This window comes from Zonotrichia albicollis, chromosome 31, assembly GCF_047830755.1.
Source record: "Zonotrichia albicollis isolate bZonAlb1 chromosome 31, bZonAlb1.hap1, whole genome shotgun sequence".
NCBI classification, from domain to species: Eukaryota; Metazoa; Chordata; class Aves; order Passeriformes; family Passerellidae; genus Zonotrichia; species Zonotrichia albicollis.
Genome location: NC_133849.1, coordinates 4,148,745 through 4,171,185, shown reverse-complemented (window position 1 = coordinate 4,171,185; position 22,441 = coordinate 4,148,745). Strand labels below are relative to the sequence as shown.

Below are 22,441 nucleotides of genomic sequence, written 5' to 3'. Positions count from 1 at the left end.
GGACTCTTTTTGTGTAGCCATGGACAGAACCATGTTTCCTTGTGATATAGAGACTGTATCCAGGGGGGGCAATGCCCTGCACCCAAGAGGGTTCAGTGTTGGTGCCCCTCGGCCCCAGGGGCAATAATTTGGGAGGGGCAGGTGTCCCTAATGAGAGACTGTTCCCTTTTTGGAGTGAGACAAGGCATCCTTAAAAGATGACCCTGGAAGCAGCTCTGGTCCGTATTCAGTGGTGAGAGCACTGGACATGAAAGGAAGAGGTCACCATGGCACAAGAAGGACTCCACTCCTCTTGATGAACTGAAGATTGATTGTTTGAAGGGTGGTGCAGGACCGAGAGTTGGTGATTTGGGGAATGTATTGTACTGTAATAGAGAGTTGGTGGGGAGGAGGGGCAGATGTATTTGTGAAATTTTCATTTTCCTTGTGTGTTTCTTTTTTTTCCCCTTGTCGTTTAGTTAATAAATTCTTCTTTATTTCTAAGTGGGAGCCTGCTTTCCTTATTCCTGGTCACATCTCACAGTAGAAACCAGGGAGAGAGTATTTTCATGGGGGCACTGGCATTATGCTAGTGTCAAACCATGACACTCTGTGACTGTTGTTTTTGTTTGTGCTACTGCATTTGTATTTTTAATTTTTCCTAATAAAGAACTGTTATTTCTACTCCCATATCTTTGCCTGAGAGCTCCTCAATTTCAAAATTAATTATTATTTTTATAGTTGTTTATTGTTATTATTATTACTACTAATAAGTATCATCATCATCATCATCAAAGGGAGGGGGGGGTTTACATTTTCCATTTCAGTGGAGGCTCCTGAAATGGGGAGACACCGCCAAGGATGGGCCATGTAAAATACTTCCTAAAATATGTAAATTAGTTTTTAGGTATGTGTGAGGGTCTCTGAATATGCAACATGCTGGTGTAATTAAAACCAGATTAATTAAGAAGTTTCCCTGAAAATAACTGGGGGGTCTTGGTGGCCATAACAACCTTTGTCCAATGGTCCTTGTCTCCTGTTACATCAGCCTGTTGCATATTCCTAGACTTTTTGCATATCCATAAAGTACTTTACATAATCCAGGAACAAAATTGGCTTCATCCTGTCTGGGGGTCCAACCCCCCTCCCAGCTCAATTTGGGGTTTCCCATCCTCCTCCCAGCTCAGTTTTGGGATCCCATACCCCTCCCAGCTTAATTTGGGGGTCCCATTCCCCTCCTACCTCAATTTGGGTGTCCAATCCCCCTCCCACCTCAATTTGGGGGTCCCATCTCCCAGCTCAATTTTGGTCTCCCACCCCCCTCTTTTCCCTACTCTCCCCTTTCTGATCGTTCCCCCAATCCCCTCTCCCGTGTTTGGTTTTGGGGGCTCCAGGCCCCTCCTTCTCCGATTTGGGCTCCCGACCCCGTTTTGGATTAATTTGGGGTCCCCATCCCATCCCCAGGGTCACCTTCCCCCCTCCCCAAATTCTGCTCCTCGCAACTGATGAGTCGTCAGCGAGACGCGCTCTGATTGGCTGGAAATTACCCTGCGCTGTCTCTGAGTATTTACCGCAGTGAGAGGCCTTGGTGTGTGGCTGGCAAGTGATGAGTCAGAGTCGGGCCGGGCGCTGATTGGCGGAAAATCGCTGAGCGGGGGCCAGTGCTCTGAGTTTGTGCCCAGCGAGTGGAACGTCATCAGTGCCGCGCGTTCCGATTGGTCGGGATCTGGTTTGGGGTGAAGACGGGAGGAACTGGAGTTTATTTCGGATTATTTGGGTTTCTTTGGGGATATTTATGGACTATTTAGGGTTTATCTTGGTTTTTACTTGGTTTATTTCTGTTTATTTGGAATTATTTGTGTGTATTTGGAAGTATTTGTGTTTGTTTGGGATTATTTGGGTTTATGTGGGTTTATTTGGAACCATTTGGGGTTCTAGGGGTTTATGTTGGTGTATATGCGTTTTTTTAGGTGTACTTGAAATCATTTGGGGACTTTTGGGTTTAGGTTGACTTTTTTGGTTTTTTAGGATTATCTTGATTTGTTTGGGGGTTTTTTGGGTTCTTTGGGATTTATTTCGAGTATTTTGGGGTTATTTGGGGTCACGTGGGTTCAAAAAATCCGGGAATGTGTCTGCTGCAAAAAACGGGAATTTTTCCTTTAAAATCCGACAGTTTTCCTCCAAAAAACTGGGTGTGTTCCCTAAAAAATGCTGGGCATTTCCCAGCCAATAGCGACGTGCCCCGCTGCAAAGCATCCAATCCCCACGCTTCATCTCCCAAATTAATGAATCACAGCGCACGCCGCTCCAAACCAACCAATCACTGCACGCATCCCCTCAGCTACTCCCACCTCTCTTGGGCTGAACGAACCTATCACCGGGTGTCTCCCCTGTGCAACTCCCGCCTTCTTTGCCTCTATCCAACCAATCACCGCGCGCTTCCCCTCGGCAAAGCCTGCCTCCCCCACCCACCTACTGTCAATCACCGCGCCGTCTACGAAACCAACCAATCACCGGCAAACTCCCCTCACCAACTCCCGCCCTCCCCCCGCTGCTCCAGCCAATCAGAGCTAAGCATGGAGCGGCGCGCCTGACCCCGGCGCCCTGCATGGAGCGGGCGCCCCCTTCCCCCCCCCCCCGCCCCCGGGACCCCCTCAGGGACCCCCGGGAGCCGCCCCGGGCTCGGGCGGGTCCTGCGGGAGGCGCTGGAGAGAGCGGGGGAGGCGCTGGGAGAGGACGGGGGGCTCCGGGAGCTGCTGAGGAGGCGCAGGGACAGGTGAGGGGTCCTGGAGGGGTCGTGAGGGGAATTTGGGGAGAGGTCTTGAGGAGGTTTAGGGGGGATTTGGGGAGGGCCTGGGGGGAACTTGAGGGGGTTTTAGCGGGGTCTGGGGCTGCTGGGGGGGCTTTGGGGGGGAATTTGGGGAGGGGTCTTCGGGGGGTGTCACGATCCGTCCTCACAGACGGGTTTCGTGATGGTTCATGGATTTGATCTCAGGGTGCAAAAAGAACCAACCCAGTACCAAGGGGGTTTGCAATGATAATCAAAACAAATGCACCTTTATTGAATGAGCACAGCAAAACGTGATAGAGGGATTAAGGGAGAGAAAAAGATAGAGGAAGAGAGAGACAAAAGAGGGAGAGAGGGAATAGAGCTTCCAACGTAGAGACAAAGTCCTTTGGTCCAGTCCACTCGAGGATCCGCCTGTTACATCGGGGAGATCTCGAAGTCTCTCGCTAACTCAGAAGTTTTTATTACGATAACTATTGGAAATTGTGAGAGGGGAAACAGATACAATAAGGAATAGATGTAACAGGTAGTCCATGCTCTCAGCAGTAAGCGAGAGCCATTGTCTTCTTGGTGCAGCGGTCACAACCTGCAGGCAAACATCTCGCTTTGGTCAGCTTGCCTCCCCCACACACCTGCCCCGGGCTGGGGGTTTCAGTGCCAGTCCTTGGAAGGAGCAGAGGGGCCTTTTCACATGGGGGTTCCATGTCTCAGTCCTTGATGGAGAGGCTCCTTCCATCTCAGTCTGTCTGTCCCGGTGGTTGTAAAACAGGTGAGGGTCTTCTGTGGGGGGACCACCTGAAACTCAGGAGAAGTCCAGCCAGGCCGAGAGGTGGGACAGCTTCCAAGGCTGTTGTTGCAAAAAGGGCACGGTGCCCCTTCTTCTTCTCATTGAGCTCAGTGTAGCACGCAGCAAACACCACCTGTGAGAACAATGGCTTAGCTCTGTGCTCTCAGGTCTTGGGGCCATTGGTGTGTGTAACTTTCTCCTACAAAGCCAGAGATTTTCAGGGTGGGGTCTTCTCTTCATCGGTCCCCAAATGAAGATCATGAGGCAGATGAGGGAAAATTCGGATGGACTCTCGCAAGGACCAATTTCAAGTCTTTATTGTTTCTGTTGGGTATGGTCCATTTGCTTGCCTTAGCTGGAGGTTGTACTTGTGAAAAACGTGAATCACTGGGTTTTAGAATTCTACAAGTTTAATAGTAATAAAATTTTTATAAAAATAATATAATTAGATTAATAAAAATTTGAATAACTGAGATTTAGGACGATACAAGGCAATAAGAACAAAGAGTTACTGACGCTCTGGGTACCTTTTTCTGGGCAAAATAAGCCCAAACAAGGACACTCGTGCACAGAGGTTAGTGCTTAAAAGCAATAACATATTGCATATTCATACATCTCATGCATGATGCATAAATTCTACTCAAACAAAGGATTCTGTCTGGTCAGTGTCAACTTCTTCCTTTGAATGCTAATGGAGTCCTCAGCGCAGAGCCAGGAGGGAAAAAGTTTCTTCTGGCAATGGAGCAATAAATTCCTTTTTCTGAAAGATTTACCTGTCCTGTGGCTGCTTTCTGGTGTGAATGCCTCATTCATTTCTTTAAAAAAATATCCTACTGTTGAAGATTGCAATGCAAGATGTTTTCAATTACCATCTGTATGGCAGATTACCTTTATCAAGTGGGCAGTTTGCCTTATCTCTCTCTTTGAGTGACCACATTCACCTCCCTCGGGAGGGGACATCTGCTGATAACAGACTATTGAATGTCACTGCATGACTGATAAGAACTGAAACATCTCATTGTGAGATGCTCCGCCCAGAGGGAGGAGCCAAGCATTCCTACCCAGATATAATCCAGAGGTTTTTGAGACACCAGCACAGCTTTCTGCACGGGATTCCCCAGAGGAACAGCAGCTGCCTCTTCTTCTACTAGATCTTCAGAGGAAGAATACATCCTTCTCTGCAGGACCCCCTTGCTCCAACAGACCCACACCTGACCCTGCAGGAGGACTGCAGCCACATTTCCAATTGGACTGCCACCAACACCCCACAGCGTGTCAGGGTGGCTTGTGACTCTGTCAGTGTTGTTCTAGTGTACTGCATTGTTTATTTTATTATTTTTTTTTCTTTTTCCTGTTAAAGAACTGTTATTTCCTGCTCCCATATTTTTTCCTGGGAGTGTCTTAATTAAAAAATTATAGCAATTTGGAGGGATGGGGAGGGCTTACATAGTCCATTTCAGGGGAGGCTCCTGCCTTCCTTAACAGACTCCTGTCTTTCCAAACCAAGACACTTGATATCTGTCAGAAGGAAGAGGCTGTTGTCCCTTCCTGGAATGATTTTTGCTTGAAAGTGATTGTCTGCAGCACAGAACCACCGTCCACTATTGACTTTCACAGGACAATGACATTCTTACAGAGATGCTGTCAAGTTGCCTTGTGTGCTTCTGGCTGTTTTTCTTGCTTTGTGGATAGAAACATCAGCCCAGCATCTGATGGCCAGTGCTGCGGGTGCTGCCCGTCTGGCTGTGGCCAGCAGCTCGTGCCCAAACACAAGCGGGTGCCTTCTGGGCAAGGGGATGGACTGGCACGAGCAGCCATTTTCCCTGGTGAACCTGGGAGGAGCCTGGGCAAGTGCAGAAGACTGGGATGACCCTGGCATGAGAGAATGTGTACTGTGTCTCTGATGGTGCTGCCAGCACTGCGAAGGAACAGCCAAGACAAGCGGTGGAAGCGGACACATCCTGCCAATTTCTGCTCTTCCATGGACACGGAACACACTTGTTCCCCCAGCTCCAGATGACTTGATGCAGGAACAAAAACATTCCTGCAGGAACCACCAAAGGCCGAGGGGCGTTTGGCCACTTTCCCTTCCACACCGCACGCTCGGGCAAATTGCGCAGACCAAGCAGCCTTTCCCCTCTTCCCCATTGGCCTGAAGACACTGTGCACCAAGAGAAAGCTGCTGGACACCCGGCTATCCAACAACAGCAATTTAATGTTCCTGCAGTGGGTGAAGGGAAAGGAAGTGCTGGCAGAGGAGAGGTGTTCCCCGCAGGTTCAGGCGGCCCCAGCAGACGCAGCCTCCCGGATCAGTTCTCCACAGCGCCGCGGCAGGACACTCAGCCACGGGCACACAGGAAAGGCCGCGACTGCCAGAGGCGGCGGAGTTGGTCTCGCATCCTCTGGAGCCGGGAGCAGGGAACGCTCTGTACAGCTAAAAGGATGTGCAGAGCTTGAAGCGCCAGGCATGAGATGGCAGGGCTGCTGTCATCCGTCATGTCCTGAAGGGCTGCAGAGAGAGAAACAGAGGCACAGTCAGTGGCTGGATCTGCGGCGAGCTGGGCAGAGCCTCCAGCCTCGTCCGTGCCACGCAGCTGCTGGCACGGCCTGGAGGAAGCAGGAGCCAAGAAGGACGAGCTGGCAGCTGCTGGCCAGGAATGTCCCGCAGGCCCCTGCAAGGTGTCTGCGCTGTGGCCCCGCTGCCCTTGGGGCGCGCAGGGAGCGGAGCCGTCGGCGGGCGGGCCAGGGAACGCAGCTGCCAGCGGCAGCCCCCGCCGAGAGCCCGCGGGCCTCACTCACCGCTGCAGATGATGCGGAAGTGCGGCTGCTGCCCTGTCAGGTAGCGCCCGGCCATCCCTGGGGAGCACAGAGCGTGTCCTGCCTTCAGAGGCACAGCTGCCGCCCACGGGCGCTGCCAGCCCTGAGGCCTCACGCCCTGCTGGCCCGGCAGGGCTCAGCCCGGGCCCCTGGCGCACGCTGCCGCCCCAGGGCACGGCTGCCAGAGGGCGGCAGCAGCAATGCCCAGGCCAGCGGGGGCTGCCCATGCCCGCGCCCGGATCCTGCTGCCGGCACAGCAGGCGGGGCCGAGGCCGAGCTGCGGCAATGGGGCGGGCCGGGGAGGGAGCCGGGCTTGGCGCTCACCCATGAACCTGACGGCCGCCTCTCGCAGGGGCTCCTGTGCGCTCCGCAGGTACGGCAGGGCCAGGCGCAGGTGCTCGGCCGCTCGGCTCCTGTCCTCTGCCAGCTGCAGAGAGCGGCAGGGCACGGAGGGAAAGGGTTGATGCGGGCCCTGCCGCTGGGCCGGGCGCTCCCCACGGCCGGCGCTGCTCGCCCTGCCCACAGAGCCCCGCGTCCCGGGCAGCAGCCGCAGGCGCCGGGCTCGGCACGGGGCACAGGGCCCGGCGAGCCGCGGTGCCGCCCCGCAGCAGAGCCCGGCTGGCTCGGGGCTCCGTCGGCACCGGCCTCGGGGCCAGAGGAGCCTGGAGCAGAGCCCGCACGGCCCAGGGAAGGGAGCGGCGTGTGGGGCGCAGGCCGGTGCCCCTGCGTGCGGCACTGGCCAGGGGCCACAGCTGCCAGCCCCACAGACTGGGCGCCGTGGGCAGGCGCCTGCTGCAGGGATTGGGCTGGGCATTCCAGGCTGTCCTTCCTTACCAAGCACTCAGCAAATCTCCACATTTGATCTGTCTGCAGCAGCTGCTTGAGATCCTTCCTCTTCAGGAAGCTCACTGCAGAAAGCAGCGTTTCCCGAGAGGCCTGCAGAGCAGCAGAGAGCCAGAGATGGCACCGCAGCCCAGGGCACAGGAGCCGCATCTCTGAGCCAGGGCCGGGAGGAGGCTGGAGCCCGTCAGGTGCCAGGGGCTGGGGAGACAGCTAAGCCCCCTCCCATGGGGACACCCAGGAGGCCTCACCTGTGCCACACATGGGTTCTCATCGTGGCAGTGGAAGAAGAGTGGGAGCAGGCTCTGGTTCACAGGCTTCTTCAGGGGCTTTTCTCCCTTTGCCACTACAAAGGCAATCACGTCTTGGAAGAGGCAAATGGAGAGCAGCTGCACAAGGCTGTTGTCCTGTTGGAAAGGAAGCCAAATCCCTTCACATCAGCTGCTCCAGGCCCCCCTGTGCCCAGGCCCAAGGCAGCACCCAAGTGCCCGTGGCTGGGGGCACAGAGCCTCACATTGTCAAAGAGGTGCCAGAGCGCCTCAGCCAGCTGCAGGGCGATGGGGCTGGCTATTGCCAGGTCTTCCTGCAGCATCAGGAGGATGAGCACAATGAGGGTCTTCTCCACGATGTCTTCATCCCTATCCCAGAGTAGCTTCACAAGGCTTTCGGTCAGGCTGTACATGCTTGGATCCTGTGTGCAAAACAAGGCTGGGCAACCCCACGCTGCTGCTGCTGCTGCTGCAGGGCTCAGAAAATGAAGGCCTGTCCCAAAGCACTCAGGCAGCTGAACAGCGAGCCTGGAGAGCTGGGAGCAGCTGCCACAGCTGCCAAAGCCCAGCTGAGCCCAAGGGGCTGCTTGCCCCACCCCCACGCTGCCAGCACAGCTTCAGCTGTTGCCTCCTTCTCACCATCGAGGTGAGCACCACGAGGCCTCGGAGCGCCACGCGACGCATCTCCCTGGACTGGCTCTGCAGGTGACTTGTCAGGATCTCCAGGACTTGTTCAGCGCATTGGCTCAAGTCCAGGCAATCCAGGAGCTGCAAGGCACAGAGCAGGCACAGAGGTGCCCAGCTGGCAGGAGCTCAGAAGTGCACAGGGCCGAGCCAAGGCAGCAGCACAGGGCACGGGCAGCGTCCCAGGCAGCTGCGGCTACGAGAGGGCAGAGGGGTGGTAGGCAGCTGAGCCAGGCAGCGCTGGCCATGGGGCTCACCTCCACCAGGAAGGCCAGGGCGGGCAGTTCCCAGTCTGAAACGCCTTCGCTGAGCAGCTCAAAGAGGCCGGATGCCATGCTGCAGCACCAGATGATGGAGACACGGCGCATCTCCCTGGCAGGGAGAAAAAGGCACCATTGCTCCTGGGCTGGGCAGGCAAACCTCTCCCAGGGCTGACTGGCAGAGCTCTGGTCTGCTCCCGAGCTCCCCGGGGGCGCTTTGGGAGGCGGCTGTTCCCGGGCACCCTCCTCTGCCGGCCTTTCCCAGTCTGCTCATCCCTCCCTTGGTGACAAGGCCCTGCCGCCCATGAGCACGGGGACTGTGTGGGGCGTTGCGGGCACAAAGGAGAGGGGCGGTGGGGAGAACGAGGTCTCACCTGGCCAGCAGACCCACTGCACAGTGGTGGGTGTCGGCACGGAGCAGCGTGTCCCAGGCACGCTTGCGCTCCATGGACAGCACCACGTGCTCATAGCGCATTTGGCAGAGCAGGGCCTTCAGGGTCTGCAGCGCAAAGCTGTGTGCAGAGCAAAGGCCAGGTCACGCTGGGAGCCCCGGCTCCTGCCCTGGGGCATGGGAGGGATGGGGAGACTGGGAGGACTGGCACGGAGCACCTGTTGGGGTTGGCGGAGAGGCCGTGTTGCTCCTGGCATCCCTGCCAGAAGGTCTCAACCTCTTCTGGCATCTCCTGCGTGCTGATGTAAGCTTGGAAGAGCAGATGCAGAAAGAGACTGGGGAAATACTCCAGCACGACAGGCGAGCGCCAGGCCAGATTGAAGATTTTCCACATTGCCACAGTTGCCTGCATGAAATAAAACAGCCAGAGACAACGCTCAGTGGCCAAGACATCCACTTGGCAGGGCCTGAGCGTGCGAGGGAGAGGCCGGGGGAGACACGGGGGGAGCAGGCGGCCTGGTGCCCCTGAGCCCTGCCCCTAAGGCAGGATTCAGCCCAGTGCCTGAGGCAGGGAGATGCAGCTAGGGGGAGCACAGAGAGCTGGCTGCTCCAGAGGCAGCCTGGGGGCTGGCAAAGGCCGGCACCAGAAACTCACAGCCAGGGCAAAGACTCCTGCGTCGTCCCCATCGGAGGTGTACACGCTGTGCACGGGCCAGGCGCTCAGCACATGGAGGAGCAGCTGCAGCGCCGGCTCCGCAGTCCTGCTCGAGGACATGATGGTTCCCCACATGGTGGCGGCAGCTCTGTGGGGTCAGAGCTCTGTGTCAGGGCGGGCTCGGCCACAGCGCCGTGGCCTGGGCAGCTGCAGGGCCCCGCGCTGGCCCTCAGCCCTGCCTCTGCCCACTGCCCCTGGCCGGCAGCGGCCAGCCAGCTCACGTGGGTACAGGCCCCGAGGGGCAGGGAGAGAGCGTGGCACCAGGCTCAGGAGCTGACATGGCAGCACTGGAAAACAGAGGAGCCAGAGGATCCTGGAACTGCCCGCCTGTCTGGCAGCCAGCAGGGACAGGCTCTACAGGGTGACGGGCCGGTCAAGCCTGAGCCCTCAAGGCACGTGGGGCTGCCCTACCTGTCACACGATGGGGCCCAGCGCAAGAGGGTGATCAGCACGTCACAGGGGTGTTCCTGGGTCAGCTCCAGAAGGGCCTTGTCCAGCCTGTGCCCAGCAGACTCATTGGCCGTGAGCCACTGGTGGATGAACCTCACCATGGCGGGCACCTGCAGAGGGCACGGGGAGACTCGCAGAGCTGCCAGAGCAGCACCTTCCCCTGAGAAGTGCTTCCCTTCCAACCGCATTGGGCCGGGCCTCAAAGGCCAAAGGAGCCCGGCAGACCCAGCTGGAGGCGCCACACCACTGCTGGGGCCATCGAGCCCTTGCCCCAGGCTGCTTACTTGCGTTGGATTGGAGACACCCTTCTCCACAAGCAAATCCAGCATGGCAGCACCGGTCTCGGCATCGAGGAACGGAAGGTTGGCCAAGACACCCGTGCTCACACCGGCGGTCTCTTCCTGCCAAAGGCACGTGATGAATTCACAGAGGGTCTGGGGGAGAAGGGCAGCAAGGGAGGGAGAATCCATGGAGCGCTCCAAGCCTGGTGCTTGGCTGAGCAGTGCCAGCAGGCCCAGCCCAGGTGGGGATGGCCGCAGGTACCTGCGCCGTTCTGCCCAAGCGGCCACGGGCATCTTCCTGTTCTTGTGTCCCATCCTTGGCTGCATCTGGCAAAGAGAGAGCGCAGCCAGAGCTGAGGGGCTGTGGGAGAGGCCAGAGAACACAGCCCAGCCCTGAGCTCCCCAGGCAGGGAGAGCCTCGGGATGCCCGGGGGATGGAGCGCAGCTGCCAGGTGCTCCAGCCCAGCTTCTGTCCTATCCATGGATATGTCCACAGGGATGGGATGGGATGGGATGGGATGGGATGGGATGGGATGGGATGGGATGGGATGGGATGGGATGGGATGGGATGGGATGGGATGGGATGGGATGGGGCCAAGCTGGCTACAGGCACCAGCCCTGTGGCCCAGCTCTGACACTCACGCTCCTGCAGCAGCTGGAACTGCTCCAGTTCTTCAGGCTGCTGTGCTGAGGTAGCTCCAGCCTCTTCCTCCTCCAGCCAGGCCAGCTTGGGCACGCTGGGGGCTCTCTGCTCCATGTCACTCTTTGTGGGTAGGAGTGCTTGCTGAAGCAGAGAGGCCTCGGAAGGGCTGAAGATGAGCAAGTGCTGCAGTTGTGCCCTGAAGGCACCTGCAACAGAGGAGCCTCGGGAAGGCCACAGGACAGGAAGTCCCGCAGTCTGTCCTCGAGGGCAGCAGCAAGAGAGAAGTCTCAAGAAGGAAATAGGACTGCAAGTCCTGCAGTCTGTCCTCGAGGGCACCGGCTGCAGGGATGGCAGACGCTTGGGAAATGCTCCACGTCCCCGAGTCCCGCAGCCTGGCCTCGAGGTCACCTGCACAGGGAACGCCTCGGAAAAGCTCCGGGTCAGCAAGGAACGAGCTGGCTGTGTGGGGGCTCCTCACAGCCTTGCTCTGTCCCGTCCTGTCCCGTCGCGTGCACCGAGCACTGTGGCGTGCCCGTGGCGCCGCCAGCACCTACGTCACGCCGTGTCATAAAGGGTCACCCTTGCACACTTCTGTCCCTTTCCATCCCACGGTGACCACGGTGCACTGTGTGACAGAGAGCCCCAGGACACACCTCCACGTGCCCTGGGGACACCCCCACCCCACCCAAAGTGCCCCAGCTTGCAGGCAAGACCTTGCCCCAAGTGTTGAAGACACAGCCCAGCAGGAACTTTAGCAAGGGCCCAAACAAGAAGCAGCTGCTCCTCTGCTCTGCCTGCTCAGGGCAGCAGAATGAGCCCCCACGGCTGCCAAGGCAGCAGAGCAGGAAGGGCACCGGGGCCTTCCACAGGCCCTGCCACGGCCTCTTTGGGACCAGTCCCGGTGCTGGGTGGCTGGCACACTCGCAGGGCCGTGACACAGACACGGGACGTGTGGCCCAGAGCTCCAATGCTGCTCTGTCCCCTGGGCAGCGCTGGCAGCAGCAGCTGTGGAAGAGTCCCTGCCAAAGGAGATTTGCCATGCCCAAGGCCTGCCAACGCTGGTGCCTCTCTCCTGCCACAGAGACCTGTGGCCCCGGGGGACATCTCTGCCAGAGGACAGCCAAAGCCAGCGTGCCTTGGTGTCTATGTGATCTTTTCTGCAGGTGGCTGTTGGCAGGAGCACCTGGAACAATTGGTGGCCACACTTGGTATCTGTCAGAGGCAGAAGCTGTTGTCTCTTCCTAGAATGATTTTTGCTCGGAAGTGATTATCTGCAGCACAAAACCACCATCCACTATTGACTTTCACAGGACAATGCCATTCTTACAGAGATACTGTCAAGTTGCCTTGTGTGCTTCTGGCTGCTTTTCTTGCTCTCTGGATGAAAACATCAGCCCAGTGTCTGATGGCCAATGCTGCGGGTGCTGCCCGTCTGGCTGTTGCCAGCAGCTCGTGCCCAAACACAAGCGGGTGCCTTCTGGGCAAGGGGATGGACTGGCACCAGCAGCCATTTTCCCTGGTGTCACGGTTTGATGCTGGCACAATGCCAGTGCCCCCATGAAAATACATTCTCCCTGGTGTCTGCTGTGAGATGTGACCAGGAATAGAGTGAAGCAGGCTCCAGCTTTGGAATACAAAGAAAAAAAATCTTTCTTAACTTACAATATATAAAAGAAACACACAGAAATAATGAAAACATTCCAAACATTTCTCCTCCCCCCAACCAAATTCCCAATACATCCCAGTAAGGCAAAACCTTGGACTCGCAATTCAGTTGCCACCCCTCAGGTCACCAACTCTCAATCCATCACGACCCCTCAGATAATCAACTCTCAGTTCATCAAGGAGAGAGGAGTCCCTCTTGTGCCACAGGCTTCCCCAGGAAACACAGTTGAAACCTCTTGTGTTTCCATGTCACACGTGGCACTGCCCGGAGATCATTTCCCATGGTGACATCTTCCTTCCATGCCCAGTGCTCTCACCACTGCACACGCACCAGAGCTGCTTCTGGGGTTCCCCTTTTAAGGATGCTTTGCCCAGTTCCAAAAATGAGCACAGTCTCTCACTTTTGGGACAGCTGTCCCTCCCAAATTCACCTCTGCGGCCGAGGGGTCTCAAGAACAGAGATCTTCTTCCTCACTGAAGGTCAAAGGCACCATCACCCTCCTCACCCGTCGTCTCTGTTCATACCACTCCTTCACATCACATCCCTGCACTCTCTTGGCTCCGAGCCATTGCCTCCCCCTAAATGCAGTCTCTGTGTCACAGGAAAAATGGTTCTGTCCATGGCTATGCAAGAAAAGTCCAGCCAAAGGCCACTCCATCATCTCCTCCCGCCTAAGATTCTTCTCAACTTCTTCTGACATCTTTCGCTTGCACGGACTTTGATCACACTTGCCCTTTTTTCTCCTATTTCATCCCTATCTTCTCATTCAGCTCCAGCAGGATCAGCATTTGTAAGGTTTCCATCATCCAAGAAAAGGGTTACAATCTCAGGCTCTGCCTGCCCAGAACTTCCACGCTGGCCCTGCCGGGCACCTTCTCTCTGCACCCCTTCTCCTTCTTGGCTGTGCTGCCAGCACAAGATGGCAAATTTCAAGGTGGCACAGGCACAGACACGGCTCTCCCTCTCTCTGTGGCCGCTGCCCGATGCCTCTCAGTGCTCCTCCACCCTTCCATCCTGCAGGGGCCTTCACCTCCCTTCTCTGTCCAAGGCCCGGCTCCCCTCACCCGGCCGCATGGCTTCCCCTCCCGCACCCAGCCGGCAGCCGGGCAGGGCAGCTCTGAACCTTTCACCCACGGAACCAAGAGAGCTTCCCCTGGGAGTTCTCTGCTTTTAACCCCCTGTGTGCTCAGAGGTGAATCCACGTCCTCAGGGGACACACCAGTTGCCAATATTCAAATGTGAGCACAGATTGGTTCGACCACAGCATCCCAAAAATCCCACTTCCTTTTCAAACCAGGACAGCGGGACAAAGGGATCCGAACAGAAAATCCTGAACGAGCAGTACATGATGTTCGACAGCGATGTGGGGGTGTTCGTGGGAGACAACACCTATGGGGAGACACAGGCTCGGTGCTGCAACGGAATCCCTGAAATACTGGAGGATAATCGGGCTGCGGTGGACACGTTCTGCTGGGCCGGCTACGAGCTTGCTGCCCCGTTCCTCACGGGGCACCGAGGTGAGCGCGGGGCAGAGCGTGTCCCCTCGGGCCCTGCCCTGCCAATGACCCTGAAGCCCCTCAGAACGTCTCTGAGAATCAGCCCAGGCCCCTCAGCCCTCCTTCGGAACAACCCCGGGCTCAATCCTGTCCCACCCAGTGACCCCCGTGGTTCTCCCAGTCCGTCCCAGTCCATCCCTGTGCCTGCCCGGCGTGTCCATCCCGGTTGTCCATTTAGCCGGCTCCTTTCAGCCAATGAGAGGGCGTCTCTCTGATGACTCATCAGTTGCCATGCAGAGTCCCTGGCGCTGAAATCCCGAGGGCCCCGGGACGGACTCGGCCTCCCAGTGCCGCGCACTTCATTTCCAGTTAATTCTAGGGCCACCAAAATCCCTCCGAGTGCCATCCTAGTCTCTCTCAGTACTTCCAAAATCCCTCTCTCCTCTTCTCAGCCTATTCCCAATCCATTCCAAATTAATTCCCAGTTCATTCTTCGTTCAAGCCCGGACGTCCAACATCCGTCCCAGCGCGCCCCACCCTGTCACATTTCTCTCAGTGCCACCCCAATCGCTCCCACTCCCTCCCTAGCCGATTCCCAGTCCTCTCCAGCCAAACCCAGCCCACTCCTCTCTCTCTCCCAGTGCCCCCCAGCGTGTCCATCTCGCTGGTGACCCCGTCGAGCTCCCAGCCCAGCCCCGGCCGCCTGCTCTGCTCCGTGATGGATTTCTACCCTGCTGCCATCCAGGTGAGGTGGTTCCAGGGCCAGCAGGAGCTCTCGGAGCACGTGGTGGCCACCGACGTGGTTCCCAACGGGGACTGGACCTACCAGCTGCTGGTGCTGCTGGAAACTCCCCCCCGGCGCGGGCTCAGCTACAGCTGCCAGGTGGAGCACGTCAGCCTGGAGCAGCCCCTGAGGCGGCACTGGGGTACGGGGGAGCCCCTGGGGGCGCTGGCAGAGCCACTGGGAGGGAGCTGGAGAGAGCCGGGCTGGAGCTGGGAGAGGGGCTGGGGGCTGGGCAAGGGCTGGGCAGGGGTTTGGGGGATGCTGGGGAGGGTGGGATGGGCTTGGGGGGGTCGTGGTAGGCACTGGGAGGGAGTTTGGAGGTGCTGGGTGTTACTGGGAGGGAGTTTGGGGGTACTGGGTGTGACTGGGAGGGATCGCAGTGGGCCCTGAGGGGCTGGAAGGAGATCGGCGATGGCAAAGCGGGGCTCGCCATGAGCTCAGTTGTGCTGGGCAGAGTCTGGGAGGGCTCTGGTTGAGTCCTGCTGGGACTGCCAAGGGACTGCGAGAGGCTTTGGGGGTCCTGGGGCGCTGGGGGCAACTGGGAGGGGGCTGTGGGATGCTGAGAGGGACGGGAGGGGCTTTGGTTTCTCCTGGCCAGGACAAAAAGGGATCGGGGGGAGGTTTCAGGGGGTCCTGGCTGGGCTGGGGGCCACAGGGAGGGCTCTGGGAGGGGCTCGGGGTGTCGGTGAGAGGTTTTGGGGGTGCTGAGCCCTGCGGACCCCCCAGAGATGCCGCCGGACGCCGCCCGCAGCAAGATGCTGACGGGCATCGGGGGCTTCGTCTTGGGCTTGGTCTTCCTGACGCTGGGGCTCGGTTTCTCCCTGCGCAAGAAGGTCAGGGAGGGTGCCGGGGGTGGCGTCCCTCCCATGGCGGAGCGGGTGCGCTCATTCTGGGCCCCAGCCCGGTGTCACCCCCTTTTCTGTGCCCACAGAGCTCCTGCGGCGGCGGCCGCAGCCCCTCCCCGTGGGTTCGGGCCCGGCCGGGACCCCCCGCTCCGTCCCCGCTCCGCTGATTTTGGGGGGGGTCCCGTGTCCCCCCCAGCCCCGCTGGCGCTCTGCCCCCACCCAGTGCCTGCTCCCAGTGCTCCCAGTAAAGCTTCCCAGTTGGGCCCGGGGCCGTTTATTGGGGGCGATGGGGAGGGGTTTGGGGGGGGCGATGGGACGGATTTGAGCAAAGGGAGGGGGACAAAGGGTGGGGGCTGGGCCCGGGGGGAGCGGGAGGAGGAAGACCAGCAGCAGCAGCAGCACCAGAACCGCGCGGTTTTCCCGCCCCCCCGGAGCTGCAGTCCCCCCCCCCCGAACCCCGTCAGCATCAGCCCCTCCCACAGGGAGCAGGGAGTGGGAGCTCAGCCCTTGTTAAGAATCTCTAAATAATATTTTAAAATAATTTACTATGATTTTCAATTTTTTCTAACTCTTTGAAATATAATGCAATGTTTTTAAAATTTAAATGTATGTATTTTAAATATTTTAATAGTTGTTAGTAATTGTCTTGACCTGTCGTTAATAAAATTGTGTTTCTAAAGCGGAGTGGGCATCCTGGTTTGACGCTGGTGTAATGCCAGTGCCCCCATGAAAATCCATTGTCCCCATTGTCCACTGTGGGATGTGACAAGAAATACAGCAAAGCATGCTCCAGTTCAGGAATAAAAGAAAAAAAAAACTTTATTAACTTATAATATATAAAAGAAACACACAGAAGTCAGAACGAAAACCTCCTAAAAACATTCCTCCTCCCTGTCCTGGTTTGAGAGGAAGTGAGATTTTTGGGATGCTGTGGTCAAACCAATCAGTGCTCAGATTTGAATATTGGCACCTGGTCTGGCCCCTGAGGACGTGGATTCACCTCTGAGCACACAGGGGGTTAAAAGCAGAGAACTCCCAGGGGAAGCTCTCTTGGTTCGGTGGTTGAAAGGTTCAGAGCTGCCCTGCCCGGCTGCGGGCTGGGTGCGGGAGGGGAAGCCATGCGGCCGGGTGAGGGGAGCCGGGCCTTGGACAGAGAAGGGAGGTGAAGGCCCCTGCACGATGGAAGGGTGGAGGAGCACTGAGAAGCATCGGGCAGCGGCCACAGAGAGAGGGAGAGCCGTGTCTGTGCCTGTGCCACCTTGAAATTTGATATCTTGTGCTGGCAGCACAGCCGAGAAGGAGAAGGGGTGCAGAGAGAAGGTGCCCGGCAGGGCCAGCGTGGGAGTTCTGGGCAGGCAGAGCCCGAGATTTTAACGCTTTTCTTGGATGATGGAAACCTTACAAATGCTGATCCTCCTGGAGCTGAATGAGAAGAGAGATAGAGATGAGATAAGAGGAGATGGGCCACAAGAGAAGTTGAGAAGAATCTTACACGGGAGGAAATGATGGAGTGGCCTTTCTCTGAACTTTTCTTGTATAGCCATGGACAGAACCATTTTTCCTGTGACACAGAGAGTGCATTTAGGGGGTACATTTAGAGAGGTGCATTTAGAGAGAACATTTAGAGAGTGCATTAGGGGGACACAATGACTCGGAGCCAAGAGAGTGCAGTGATGTGATGTGAAGGAGTGGCATGAACAGAGATGGATGAGGAGGGTGGTGGTGCCCTCTGCCTTCAGTGAGGAAGAAGATCTTTGTTCTTGAGACCCCTCGGCCCCAGGTAGTGAATTTGGGAGGGACAGGTGTCCCAAAAGTGAGAGACTGTTGCTCTTTTTGGAACTGGGCAAAGCATCCTTAAAAGAGGAACCCCAGAAGCAGCTCTGGTGCGTGTGCAGTGGTGAGAGCACTGGGCATGGAAGGAAGATGTCACCATGGGAAATGATTTCCAGGCGGTGCCATGTGTGACATGGAAACACAAGAGGTTTCAACTGTGTTTCCTGGGGAAGCCTGTGGCACAAGAGGGACTCCTCTCTCCTTGATGAACTGAGAGTTGATTATCTGAGGGGTGGTGATGGACTGAGAGTTGGTGACCTGAGGGGTGGCAACTGAATTGCGAGTCCAAGGTTTTGCCTTACTGGGATGTATTGGGAATTTGGTTGGGGGGAGGAGAAATGTTTGGAATGTTTTCATTATTTCTGTGTGTTTCTTTTATATATTGTAAGTTAAGAAAGATTTTTTTTCTTTGTATTCCACAGCTGGAGCCTGCTTCACTCTGTTCCTGGTCACATCTCACAGCAGACACCAGGGAGAATGTATTTTCATGGGGGCACTGGCATTGTGCCAGCATCAAACCGTGACACCAGGGAAAATGACTGCTAATGCCAGTCCATCCCCTTGCCCAGAAGGCACCCGCTTGTGTTTGGGCACGAGCTGCTGGCCACAGCCAGACGGGCAGCACCCGCAGCATTGGCCATCAGACGCTGGGCTGAGGTTTTCATCCAGAGAGAAAGAAAAACAGCCAGAAGCACACAAGGCAACTTGACAGCATCTCTGTAAGAATGTCATTGTCCTGTGAAAGTCAATAGGGGATGGTGGTGTTGTGCTGCAGAAAATCACTTCCGAGCAAAAATCATTCCAGGAAGGGACAACAGCCTCTGCCTTCTGACGGATACCAAGTGTGGCCACCAATTGCTCCAGGTGCTCCTGCCAACAGCCACCTGCAGAAAAGATCACATAGACACCAAGGCACGCTGGCTTTGGCTGTCCTCTGGCAGAGATGTCCCCCGGGGCCACAGGTCTCTGTGGCAGGAGAGAGGCACCAGGAGTCTTTGCCCTGGCTTTGAGTTTTTGGTGCTGGCCTTTGCCAGCCCCCAGGCTGCCTCTGGAGCAGCCAGCTCTCTGTGCTCCCCCCAGCTGCATCTCCCTGCCTCAGGCACTGGGCTGAATCCTGCCTTAGGGGCAGGGCTCAGGGGCACCAGGCCGCCTGCTCCCCCCGTGTCTCCCCCGGCCTCTCCCTTGCACGCTCAGGCCCTGCCACGTGGATGTCTTGGCCACTGAGCGTTGTCTCTGGCTGTTTTATTCCATGCAGGCAACTGTGGCAGTGTGGAAAATCATCAATCTGGCCTGGCGCTCGCCTGTCGTGCTGGAGTATTTCCCCAGTCTCTTTCTGCATCTGCTCTTCCAAGCTTACATCAGCATGCAGGAGATGCCAGAAGAGGTTGAGACCTTCTGGCAGGGATGCCAGGAGCAACACGGCCTCTCCGCCAACCCCAACAGGTGCTCCGTGCCAGTCCTCCCAGTCTCCCCATCCCTCCCATGCCCCAGGGCAGGAGCCGGGGCTCCCAGCGTGACCTGGCCTTTGCTCTGCACACAGCTTTGCGCTGCAGACCCTGAAGGCCCTGCTCTGCCAAATGCGCTATGAGCACGTGGTGCTGTCCATGGAGCGCAAGCGTGCCTGGGACACGCTGCTCCGTGCCGACACCCACCACTGTGCAGTGGGTCTGCTGGCCAGGTGAGACCTCGTTCTCCCTACTGCCCCTCTCCTTTGTGCCCGCAACGCCCCACACAGTCCCCGTGCTCATGGGCGGCAGGGCCTTGTCACCAAGGGAGGGATGAGCAGACTGGGAAAGGCCGGCAGAGGAGGGTGCCCGGGAACAGCCGCCTCCCAAAGCGCCCCCGGGGAGCTCGGGAGCAGACCAGAGCTCTGCCAGTCAGCCCTGGGAGAGCTTTGCCCGCTCGGCCCAGGAGCAATGGTGCCTTTTTCTCCCTGCCAGGGAGATGCGCCGTGTCTCCATCATCTGGTGCTGCAGCATGGCATCCGGCCTCTTTGAGCTGCTCAGCGAAGGCGTTTCAGACTGGGAACTGCCCGCCCTGGCCTTCCTGGTGGAGGTGAGCCCCATGGCCAGCGCTGCCTGGCTCAGCTGCCTCCCACCCCTCTGCCCTCTCGTAGCCGCAGCTGCCTGGGACACTGCCCGTGCCCTGTGCTGCTGCCTTGGCTCAGCCCTGTGCACTTCTGAGCTCCTGCCAGCTGGGCACCTCTGTGCCTGCTCTGTGCCTTGCAGCTCCTGGATTGCCTGGACTGGAGCGAATGCGCTGAACAAGTCCTGGAGATCCTGACAAGGCACCTGCAGAGCCAGTCCAGGGAGATGCGTCGCGTGGCGCTCCGAGGCCTCGTGGTGCTCACCTCGATGGTGAGAAGGAGGCAACAGCTGAAGCTGTGCTGGCAGCGTGGGGGTGGGGCAAGCAGCCCCTTGGGCTTAGCTGGGCTTTGGCAGCTGTGGCAGCTGCTCCCAGCTCTCCAGGCTCGCTGTTCAGCTGCCTGAGTGCTTTGGGACAGGCCTTCGGCCTCTGAGCCCTGCAGCAGCAGCAGCAGCAGCAGCGTGGGGCTGCCCAGCCTTGTTTTGCACACAGGATCCAAGCATGTACAGCCTGACCGAAAACCTTGTGAAGCTACTCTGGGATAGGGATGAAGACATCATGGAGAAGACCCTCATTGTGCTCAGCCTCCTGATGCTGCAGGAAGACCTGGCAATAGCCAGCCCCATCGCCCTGCAGCTGGCTGAGGCGCTCTGGCACCTCTTTGACAATGTGAGGCTCTGTGCCCCCAGCCACGGGCACTTGGGTGCTGCCTTGGGCCTGGGCACAGGGGGCCTGGAGCAGCGGATGTGGAGGGCTTTGGCTTCCTTTCCAACAGGACAACAGCCTTGTGCAGCTGCTCTCCATTCGCCTCTTCCAAGACGTGATTGCCTTTGTAGTGGCAAAGGGAGAAAAGCCCCTGAAGAAGCCTGTGAGCCAGAGCCTGCTCCCACTCTTCTTCCACTGCCACGATGAGAACCCGTGTGTGGCACAGGTGAGGCCTCCTGGGTGTCCCCATGGGAGGGGTCTCAGCTGTCTCCCCAGCCCCTGGCACCTGATGGGCTCCAGCCTCCTCCCTGGAGGAGAGGAGGCCCTGGCTCAAAGATGCGGCTCCTGTGCCCTGGGCTGCGGTGCCATCTCTGGCTCTCTGCTGCTCTGCAGGCCTCTCGGGAAACGCTGCTTTCTGCAGTGAGCTTCCTGAAGAGGAAGGATCTCAAGCAGCTGCTGCAGACGGATCAAATGTGGAGATTTGCTGAGTGCTTGGTAAGGAAGGACAGCCTGGAATGCCCAGCCCAATCCCCGGAGCAGGCGCCTGCCCACGGCGCCCAGTCTGTGGGGCTGGCAGCTGTGGCCCCTGCCCAGTGCCGCACGCAGGGGCACCGGCCTGCGCCCCACACGCCGCTCCCTTCCCTGGGCCGTGCGGGCTCTGCTCCAGGCTCCTCTGGCCCCAAGGCCGGTGCCGACGGAGCCCCGAGCCAGCCGGGCTCTGCTGCGGGGCAGCACCGCGGCTCGCCGGGCCCTGTGCCCCGTGCCGAGCCCGGCGCCTGCGGCTGCTGCCCGGGCCTCGGGGCTCTGTGGGCAGGGGGAGCAGCGCCGGCCGTAGGGAGAGCCCGGCCCAGGGGCAGGGCCCGCATCAATCCTTTCCCTCCGTGCTCTGCCGCTCTCTGCAGCTGGCAGAGGACAGGAGCCGAGCGGCCGAGCACCTGCGCCTGGCCCTGCCGTACCTGCGGAGCGCACAGGAGCCCCTGCGAGAGGCGGCCGTCAGGTTCATGGGTGAGCGCCAAGCCCGGCTCCCTCCCCGGCCCGCCCCATTGCCGCAGCTCGGCCTCGGCCCCGCCTGCTGTGCCGGCAGCAGGATCCGGGCGCGGGCATGGGCAGCCCCCGCTGGCCTGGGCATTGCTGCTGCCGCCCTCTGGCAGCCGTGCCCTGGGGCGGCAGCGTGCGCCAGGGGCCCGGGCTGAGCCCTGCCGGGCCAGCAGGGCGTGAGGCCTCAGGGCTGGCAGCGCCCGTGGGCGGCAGCTGTGCCTCTGAAGGCAGGACACGCTCTGTGCTCCCCAGGGATGGCCGGGCGCTACCTGACAGGGCAGCAGCCGCACTTCCGCATCATCTGCAGCGGTGAGTGAGGCCCGCGGGCTCTCGGCGGGGGCTGCCGCTGGCAGCTGCGTTCCCTGGCCCGCCCGCCGACGGCTCCGCTCCCTGCGCGCCCCAAGGGCAGCGGGGCCACAGCGCAGACACCTTGCAGGGGCCTGCGGGACATTCCTGGCCAGCAGCTGCCAGCTCGTCCTTCTTGGCTCCTGCTTCCTCCAGGCCGTGCCAGGAGCTGCGTGGCACGGACGAGGCTGGAGGCTCTGCCCAGCTCGCCGCAGATCCAGCCTCTGACTGTGCCTCTGTTTCTCTCTCTGCAGCCCTTCAGGACATGACGGATGACAGCAGCCCTGCCATCTCATGCCTGGCGCTTCAAGCTCTGCACATCCTTTTAGCTGTACAGAGCGTTCCCTGCTCCCGGCTCCAGAGGATGCGAGACCAACTCCGCCGCCTCTGGCAGTCGCGGCCTTTCCTGTGTGCCCGTGGCTGAGTGTCCTGCCGCGGCGCTGTGGAGAACTGATCCGGGAGGCTGCGTCTGCTGGGGCCGCCTGAGCCTGCGGGGAACACCTCTCCTCTGCCAGCACTTCCTTTCCCTTCACCCACTAGAGGAACATTAAATTGCTGTTGTTGGATAGCCGGGTGTCCAGGAGCTTTCTCTTGGTGCACAGTGTCTTCAGGCCAATGGGGAAGAGGGGAAAGGCTGCTTGGTCTGCGCAATTTGCCCAAGCGTGCGGTGTGGAAGGGAAAGTGGCCAAACGCCCCTTGGCCTTTGGTGGTTCCTGCAGGAATGTTTTTGTTCCTGCATC

General features: G+C 58.6%; 2 protein-coding genes and 1 pseudogene across 2 annotated transcripts in view; 2 read left to right on the top strand and 1 right to left on the bottom strand.

Annotated features, from left to right (window-relative positions):
- The window catches only part of LOC141725778 (uncharacterized), a 349,911-nt pseudogene that overhangs the window by 12,000 nt on the left and 315,470 nt on the right, over positions 1-22,441 (top strand).
- The window catches only part of LOC141725815 (uncharacterized), a 150,169-nt gene that overhangs the window by 122,973 nt on the left and 4,755 nt on the right, over positions 1-22,441 (bottom strand). The gene's annotated exons all lie outside the window — the stretch shown is intronic.
- Positions 13,668-15,240, top strand: LOC141725750 (class II histocompatibility antigen, B-L beta chain-like). The gene is made up of 2 exons (XM_074529783.1): positions 13,668-14,087; positions 14,708-15,240. The coding sequence occupies exons 1-2, from the start codon at positions 13,916-13,918 to the stop codon at positions 15,238-15,240; spliced, it is 705 nt and encodes a 234-aa protein (XP_074385884.1). The 5' UTR covers positions 13,668-13,915.